Source organism: Trypanosoma cruzi, genomic scaffold (assembly GCF_000209065.1).
Source record: "Trypanosoma cruzi strain CL Brener 1047053516765 genomic scaffold, whole genome shotgun sequence".
Classification (NCBI taxonomy): Eukaryota; Euglenozoa; class Kinetoplastea; order Trypanosomatida; family Trypanosomatidae; genus Trypanosoma; species Trypanosoma cruzi.
This window is the reverse complement of record NW_001849520.1, coordinates 231,008-239,455: the sequence shown is the minus strand read 5'-3', so window position 1 is coordinate 239,455 and position 8,448 is coordinate 231,008. Positions and strand designations below refer to the sequence as shown.

The 8,448-nt window shown below is 47.8% G+C and overlaps 4 protein-coding genes across 4 annotated transcripts, besides 8 other annotated features; all 4 read left to right on the top strand.

Annotated features, from left to right (window-relative positions):
• Nucleotides 1–8,448: a sequence feature (heterozygous, non-Esmeraldo-like haplotype).
• Tc00.1047053506841.20 (trans-sialidase, putative) lies at nt 1,126–3,483 on the top strand (the record flags this gene model as incomplete). The annotated part of the gene is made up of 1 exon (XM_800484.1): nt 1,126–3,483. One exon carries the CDS (start codon nt 1,126–1,128, stop codon nt 3,481–3,483), a length of 2,358 nt encoding a protein of 785 aa, XP_805577.1.
• Nucleotides 3,561–3,593: a microsatellite.
• Nucleotides 3,595–3,871: a mobile genetic element.
• Nucleotides 3,866–3,901: a sequence feature (AT_rich).
• Nucleotides 3,945–3,976: a microsatellite.
• Nucleotides 4,356–4,378: a microsatellite.
• Tc00.1047053506841.12 (hypothetical protein, conserved) lies at nt 4,638–5,615 on the top strand (the record flags this gene model as incomplete). The annotated part of the gene is made up of 1 exon (XM_800486.1): nt 4,638–5,615. One exon carries the CDS (start codon nt 4,638–4,640, stop codon nt 5,613–5,615), a length of 978 nt encoding a protein of 325 aa, XP_805579.1.
• Nucleotides 5,630–5,673: a microsatellite.
• Nucleotides 5,795–5,820: a sequence feature (AT_rich).
• Tc00.1047053506841.8 (hypothetical protein, conserved) lies at nt 5,861–7,483 on the top strand (the record flags this gene model as incomplete). The annotated part of the gene is made up of 1 exon (XM_800485.1): nt 5,861–7,483. The coding sequence occupies one exon, from the start codon at nt 5,861–5,863 to the stop codon at nt 7,481–7,483; it is 1,623 nt and encodes a 540-aa protein (XP_805578.1).
• Nucleotides 7,970–8,448, top strand: Tc00.1047053506841.4 (hypothetical protein, conserved; the record flags this gene model as incomplete). Its single annotated transcript, XM_800487.1, has 1 exon — nt 7,970–8,448. A coding segment is annotated over one exon (479 nt), but the record flags the coding sequence as incomplete, so codon positions are not given.

Genomic DNA, 8,448 nt, shown 5'->3' with positions numbered 1-8,448 from the left:
TGAGGCGGACACTTGAAAATTGGGGAAGCTGTGCCTCACGAAAGGGTTGGCGCAGTCTCTTCTCGGGGTGGAAAGGCTCTGCCCCCCAACAGTGCCTCTGCGCGGCGGGAAGGCACGAAGCTCCTCGCAGATGCGACGTAACTTTGATGCTGGTGGCAGGCGCCTCCTCACTTCCCATTATTCATCGATTATTTGGTTGGTTGATTTATGGTTTTGTTATTGTGCTGATTATCGGCAGCAATGGATGATTGAGCCACGGCGCTATCCCGGGGCGGAGGCGTGACAGGGTCGTGTTTCACGCCCTCCGCTGCAGCTGCCTCTCCGGGGGCCGGGGCTTTCCCTCACGTCTCCACTCAGCAGGGCGGACGTGCTCGACGATGGTGGCCGGCGTGCGGGTCGTCGAATTTATGAGGAAAAAAATACGAGAAAAAACAACAAAAAGCGGTTGGAGCCAGGTCCCTTAGCCACGGAGGGACGGGTCGTAGCGCACGTGCGTATACGTTGTTGCCCGCAACCCCTGGGAGGTGCTGCAGAGGGACTTCCTCCCGCACGCAAGAGGCGTGCACACGGCGGACGGCTTTTGCGCTGCTGGAGGAACTTTCGGCACTGCGGGGGAGTCACAGAACGCACCATGGATCCGGTGTGTTGGCTTTTGGGGCAGCTTTTGGCGACGCTCCGATCCGCCGTGTTGGAAGGGCCGGCGTGGTGATGGGACGGTGGGGAGAGCAACGGCGAACACGGCGAATTTAACGCAATGGGGTGGCAGGTGGTGCAGTGCGGAATAAAAGGTCATGATCACCGCACCGCCGGCGCGCCTGTTGTCGAGCACCTCGAGAGAACGACGGTGAAAGGAGGTTCTTCCGGATGGCACTTCGCACCCACGCTTCAGGGCTGCCCATCACGATGAGGCTACCGTGCGGTGATGCCACATGATATGAGATGCTGGGAGGGAGAGAGTGTGTGTGTTTGTCCGGCTGTCTGCGTGAGTGATCTGCTGTGTTTCCCATTGGAATTTCTATTACTTTACTACTCTTGATTTTCTCCATTTCAGTTTTTTAAGGAAGCGCACAAATATAAAACTGAGACTAGGCTCTAATCGCCACTGTCTGCTTTGAAGGCTCTGAGATGAACAACATGTTTTGGCATGCACCTACTTCCACGGCGCTGCCAATTCTCTTATTTCTGTTGTGCTTTGGCAGCGGAGCTGCTCGCGCCGAGGAAAGTCTGTCAGAGAGTGTTGAACTTTTTACACCAGGAAAAACATCATTGTCTGATGAAGAAAAGAGTAAAAGTCTCATTTCAGGTGAAGCCGTCAAGTCATTCTACGGCCATTCACTTGTTGATGTGGAAGGTTTGATGGTTGCCATTGCAAAGGCTAACTACAAAAGCGCCGATTGGAATTATGGTGATGCTGACACTTGGTCAAGGCACGCTATGCATGGAGACAAAACCAATTTTGCAAAACTCACTGCAGGGGATGAAAGTGAGTGGAGTTCAGCGGTTTTGGTCAAACGAGGAGGACAAGAGCGCCAATTTACCTCGCTTTGCGATACCAAGGCTGTGGTGAAGGATGGTAAAATATTTCTTATTGTGTCAAAGAACAACTTCGGCAATGAAACCTCATACATTTCATTGTATCACTCAGAAGTGGATCCTGAGTTAATTGTTGGTGAAGTTAAGGGGTCCGGAAAAGGGAAACACGTCTCATGGACGGAGCCCATCTCTTTGAAGACAAAGTTCGAAGCACAGATGACTGCGAATTATTGGAGGAAGCTGGATGGTGCTCATGGGGCCAGAGGCATTTTGATTGGGGAAAAGGGGATTCTTGCCTTCCCACTTGTGGCAACCAGCAGTTTAGATTATGGAGACCGAACTATCTGCACAGTCATCTATTCCGAGGACAATGGAATTAGTTGGGAATTTCCTGCTGAGGCTGCTGTTGCTAAGGATTGCAAAGGTGCCATTCTCCTCGAGTGGGAGGGGAAAGTCCTCATGTTTGAGGCATATAGCTATTGGGGGCGATGGGTCTACGAATCCAGTGACATGGGGAAGACATGGAAGAGGGCTGTCCGCTCATCCTTCCCTCTTTTGAGGTACGCGGCTGCGCTCGATGATTTCAGTGTTTCTGACGACCTCATTACTGCGAACATCGAAACCAAGAGTGTGATATTATACACTTTAATTCCGCGGCGTAGGGGAGAATCACGCGGAAGAATTCACCTGTGGCTCGCTGACGGGAGTCGAGTTCATGAAGTGGGGCCAATATCTGTGGAAGTTTCGACCAGCAGCACCTTCAGCACCTTGCTATATACAAAGGGTGAGTTGTTTGCCCTTTACGCGAAGGATGGTGTGAATACAGACTCGAACAGTCTTGTTTTGACGCACCTCACGGAGCAGATGCGGCAAATCAAGACCCTGCTGCAAACTTGGAAAAGTGTGGATGAAAGGGTCTCAACGCTTTGCAGCTCCAGTGCTGGGAAGAGCGCACCAGAAGGTGCTGTCTGCGTCGGGCATTTGCCAACTATTGGGCTTGTTGGTTTTTTCTCTGACAAGGGCAACGCCACTCATTGGAATGACGAGTATCTTGGTGTGGATGCCAGGGTTTTCGGGGAAGTAAAGAAGGTTCAGTATGGCTTTGAGCTGACAGGGAGTGGCGCAAATATTGTGTGGTTGCTTTGCGGAGAATATTCGAAGCTAGATGGGGTAAAAGGTTTTTATTGTTATGACGAACTCACTCTTGTGGCGACGGTGACCATCAACAAGATTCCACAAGGAATCACCCCGCTGGTTGGCATGAACATTATTTCCAAGAGAAGTCTAACGCTCTTTTACGATAACAAGATGCGCTGGAGAATGGGGGAGAAAGAAGAAGAGGGTTCACAAACAATTGCCTGGGAACTGGGGAAAGCCTACCGAGTGGTAATTACGGTGCACAAAGGCGAAGGCTCGGCTTACGTTGATGGGCAAAGTGTGGGGAGTTTGGAGGGAGGCCCTTCATTCACCTCGGAAGAAGAGATCACTGCTCCGACTCACCCCGATGAGGATACACCGTCGGCGTCACGTGAAAGTGTCTTACATATCTTCTTTGGAAATATTCGGGCTGGCCAAAAAGAGGAACGGAACCATGTGACAGTGACGAACGTACTTTGGTACGATCACTGCTTCAGTGCCACTGAGGTTGGAGCAATGGAGGAGGCGAAGAAAGTTTTGCAACCGCCTTCAAAGACTGCTTCTCCCAAAGAGGCGACGCGTCCTCCCCAGGACGTGTCTGTTGATAGAGAAATGAGTTCGTCTTCGGGGAAAGGAACGACGTCACACGATGCACCAATGTCAGACAAGAAAAAAGATTTATACCCGTCCGCGCAAGACCTTGCGAAACCACCAAAGGGGCAGGATACTGGTGACGTTTCTTTAACTGGGTCGCTGGTTGGAGTGTTATGGTTGGCTTTGCTTGGGCTCTGGGGCTTGTCAGTTCTTTTGTGACCAGTGGAGGTGGTGGGTTGCGACACCCAGAAAAATCAAATATAAGCCTTACAAATTAATTACTGTGCTTTGAGGAGTTTCTTTTTCTTTTCTTTTTTTTTTCTTTTTTTGGGAGCTTGTGAAGTGAATAATCGCGAGGCAAGCTGGCTATCTAATTTAATATATACTTATATTCTGATCAAACGAACTCTGTACGACCATTTTCCCCTAATTTATGATTTTTTTGGTTGACCGCGATTCCAGGAATCAAGGGAATAATAATGTCTGGACGACTTCTAATTATTTTGGTTTTTATTTTATTTTGCCATCAACCTTTTTTTTGATTCCCACGTCGCGGCGGGCTCTTTTGGCTGGAGGACCCCAAAGTCTTCCACTTCTTAAGTAATAAATAACTAATATGTAATTTATATTTATATATCCAATCCGAATGGAGTGAGCGGATCACGGTTATGACTACCGTAATATATGTATATATATATACACTTATATATATTTTTCATTGGTTTTAGACTTTGATGATGCGGTGAATCCCCACTCTTGTTCCATTTATCCATTTCTTATCTTGTTTGGTTTATATTATTGACAAACTGCGGTATTCGGCCAGCGGCCCATAAGATTATTCTGCTCCTTTAGCCCCAAAGCACACACAGTGAGACGGGACCGGCGGTATTTCGTGCGCTGCGTGGATGAAATGGCTGATGGGCAAAACGACAAAACGCTGAGATGCCCTCATTGAAATATAAATAACGCTTGTGTATGATGAGATTTAATGGAAATGAAGCAAATGTATCTTTGTTGTTGTTTTTTGTTTTTGCCGGTAAAATATAATTGGCGATGTGGTGTGCGTGGAAAATGGAAATTGCCGAATTTGATTTTTCTTTTTTTTTTTTTTTTTGGTAATTTAAACTGTTTGTGCTCTTTTCCAGGTTTTTTTGTTTTTTCGTTTCTATACTTTCATCTTGCCTCAGTGCAGCTGGAGCCGCAGTACCGCGTCCAGCATTTCATTGAAATGGTTCCTTCTTCTTTCCTTCCATGCCGCGCGCATTTATTTCCGGCGATTTGCATCCGCTCTTTTTTTTTTTTTTTGCGTTCTTAAAAAAAGGGTAAGGCGGGAAGAAAGGGAATACGTGTGGCGGGTGAGGGACGCTCCAATAATGGTGTCATTTCTTTTCTTGGCTTGTGTTTTTATCATGTTCCAGTTGTTTTTTCCGTTCTATTTTGCTGCTGCAACACGGCTCAACTCGTTCACTGTGGTTGTTTTGGAGGATCAGGCGGCTGAAGCACTTCGGAAGGCACCTGACGGCGCATTCCTTCAAACCCCCTCTTACCTTGTACAGCTTTCCTCCCACTGGACGGTGGTGGAAAGAAATGTGTTTGGCGGGGACTCACCGGACGAGGAGGAAAAAGGAGGGCAAATGTTGCACTGCCGCTTGCCCCGTCCACAAACCCAGGAGATGGTGGCCTCACTGGAGAAAAGTTACATGAAGTTTCACCAGGGGCGGGTGCGGGCGGCCATCTGGAAATGGCTGCTGGACTTAACCCACAGGGACGGCTGCGTGTTTGGTGATGGCGAAGGGACGCTTACTGGGGTCTCTGAATGGTACTTGTTTTGTCCGCATGGTCTAATTCGAAAGGTGAACCGGACTGCTGTGGCAGCCCTCTATGACGTCTCCCCGTCAGAATTGCCACGGGTCGTTAAAAAATTGGTGCAGCGATACCGTGGCAGTGGCGAAAAGATGGGATGCGGAAACGCATTGGACAAGTGGACTTCTGTCATTGGAAAGTACAAAAAACACACAACACAGCCGTACTGGGATGCAAATCGAAGGGCCTGGGGGCTCACTTATCCAAACGATCGAGTTTGTGTTACGGGGCGGGTGAATGCGTCGGCTGAAGGGGAAACAAAAAGAAGAGAAGACACGCGTGTAGAAGCAGGAAGGGAAATGTGGGAGACTGTGGTTCGTTTATACTGTCGGCGAGGGCGAGGAAGCAGCCCGTTGCAGGAGTGGACTGTCACAGAGGTGCGCCAGTCGTGCCTGTATGAAATTGTTTTATTATCTCCGGTTGTATGCGAATGGGAGCAAAGGATGGAACATCTTGGGGTGAATCCCATCCCTTGCATCGTCGTTTGAAAGAACACACAAAGTTTGCTGTTGTTTTTGTTATTGTTTTTTTTTTTTGCTTTTTTTTGGGTGGGTGGCCCGCATGTTTTTTGAGGGATGGAGTTTCACTGTTTTTGTTGTTGTTGATTTTCTTTTTCTTTTTCTTGGGTTCTTGAGAAGAAGGCGGGATTAGTGCTGTTGCTTCCGTGTTTTTTTTTTTATTTATTTATTTATTGGCGTCTTCGGCGACGGCGCAATTGTGGGTTTGGCTGTCGATGGATGTGAAGATGGGGGGCGACGACAAGAAAGTGGAATTGCCGTTGCTGAAGTTCAGGCTTCCAACGACGCAGCCGCTTTCAAAAATCCTCAAACCCGATGCCCTTGACGGCGAGTTGCGCCGAAAAGTTGTCCGCAACATCACCGGAGACGTCGCACCTGCGCGCGATGATCGCCGGTCGCCCAACAAATGGGTGGTGCCGTTCACGCGGTCGAACCAAGAAGGGAACTACCCGGCAACTCTTCGCGATCAGGTTTTTAGTGGCGACGGCGATCTTTTGGGCGCCATGGCAAAAAGACTGAAAATTCTAGAGGCGCAACAAAATGCCTACCGTATGGAATTAAAAGAGAAGACCGAGAAACTCCTGTGCGTAGAGGCAAAATACAAAAATGAAAAGGCAAGGCGAGAAGAGGTAGAGGCGATGGTTGTGGAGATCTACGACGATAAGGAAGAGTTGGAAAAACTAGTGGGAGAGATGCGGAATTTTCTGAGTGACTATGGACTGCAGTGGGTGGGGGACAAAGGGAGAGAGAAGGCGAAAAACAAAGGTGCCAATTCGCGAGTGTACGGGATCGCAGACAATGCCAAACGAAAGGATTCTCCGTCACCAATAACTGCCACTTCGCGGCCGTTTGAAATGTATGAGGGAGATTATGAGGACAAGACACCAATGCTCTCTTCTATTCCGGTGCCAATTACGAGCCCAACCAGTGAAAAAGATATGCCGAATGATACCACAGAAGGCAAGATGGTCCCCTGTACAACAACTGGTACCTCTACTTTACCTTTTTCCATGGAGATTCTCAAAAGAAATGCAAAAATTCTTTCGGACCATGTGGGTTCTCGAGGTGTTTTCACAAATGGTAAGCAAGGTGGGATAAAGGAGCATGAACTGGTGCGTATTGTTGTGTACCAAGATGGTATTTGTGTTAACGGTGGCCCCTTTCGACCATTTGGGTGGCCATTATGTGACGCCGTGTTAAATGATCTTGCGGAGGGTTTTTATCCGTATGAATTTAAGCAACGATTTCCTGACGGATTCCCCATTGAAATTATTGACCAAACCTCCGTTTGTTTCTCCAAGAGTACGGTTGGTGACAAGAGTGTTGGTAAGGTAAGGGACCTTCGGAGTTTACAGGAGGGTAAGAACTGCCAGCCTGTATCCCGAGAAGAGTTTTTGAAACGATTGCCGGCTACCCGCATCACAGGAAGTGGTCAGATCGTCCATTTACGAGAAGCGATTGCACAAATTGTTGGTGGTCCCACCGGAAATGGCACCTTGAGACATGTTTCTGAAGCCGAAAGAAAATTGGTAGGAGAGATGGAAGAAACTGAATTTAAGAGCGGTGGAGCGGCTGTAGTGCCAAATCGCATCAAGGGACTCGTTGCGGTGCTAGTGCGATTTCCATCTGGAGAAAAGGTTACATTACATTTGGCACCAGAAAACACTATAGCAGATCTCCGGCGGGAACTTCAGTTAGCCGTTCCGGGATTCAAAGCTGCATATGATGTGCGTTTGTCCTTTCCTTCTGTAACATACACGGATGACACGAAGACTCTGCGGGAATTGGGTCTTTTGACAAGTTGCACGCTGATGATTCAGCCTCGGAGGCACGCGTAGGCTACTTTTGAAATCGAAACAAAAAGGATTTATTTTGCTTTCTTTTTTTCTTCTGCGTGTCCCCCCCGTCTTCTCTTCTCTCTTTATCTTCATGCGCGTTTTTGTCTAATTTTATTTCATGGTAATTCTACAGTCATTTCGAGTTTTATTTTGCTTGTTATATGAGTAGAACAAGAAGAAACATGTTTATATGTATCTCTTCTTGATGGTCGGTGATGCTAGTGCGTTAGAAAATTGCAATAGTCCCCTCGACTCATCTTTTTTTTTTTTTTTTCATCCAGTGTTTGAATATTTCAACTGCAATATCTATGGATTTGTGGTGGGGTCATTTGAGGCGTGGCTTCCGCTGTCATTTAATTTTTCTCTGTTCTTTCACTGTGGTGGGGTTTTTTGTTGTTGTTTTCCGTTGTTTGGATTTTTTTTTGTTGTTTGTGATGGTTTCTTCTTGGGAAGTGGGCTGCGGTGGTGAAGAAGATAAGGCGCAAAATGTTTTGCAGGTCTTTCTGGCACCGCAATGTTGCCGGGGTGATGGCTGCCATCAAAGCAGGGAAACACGAGGAGACTCTCTTGGAACTGAACGAAACGAAGCGTTTGCGGAAAAATGCCAAGGATGTAGACTACTGTCGTGCCTTGTGTTTTTTGTTAGGCGAGCATGATGCGTTGCACGCTCGACAGGCTCTTCTAGAAGAATTGCGCTACTTTCCTGAGAATACCGCGGCTCGCATGCTATTGTACGACATCAATGGTAGGGTTCGTTCGTCCCTTCTTCCTCCTGTGGAGGTCACTAAACGTGAACCCCTCTTCGCTCTACTTTGTGATGCTCTTTTAGATCACACAATGCTTACATGGACACGGCTTTATGGTTTGTATCGCTTGGCAAAAGAGGTATGCTGTAGAGATCAGAAGGGTGTTCTTATGGAATGCGGCGTTGCTGGTGGGGGATCCGGTGGTGCTGCTCGCAGTAG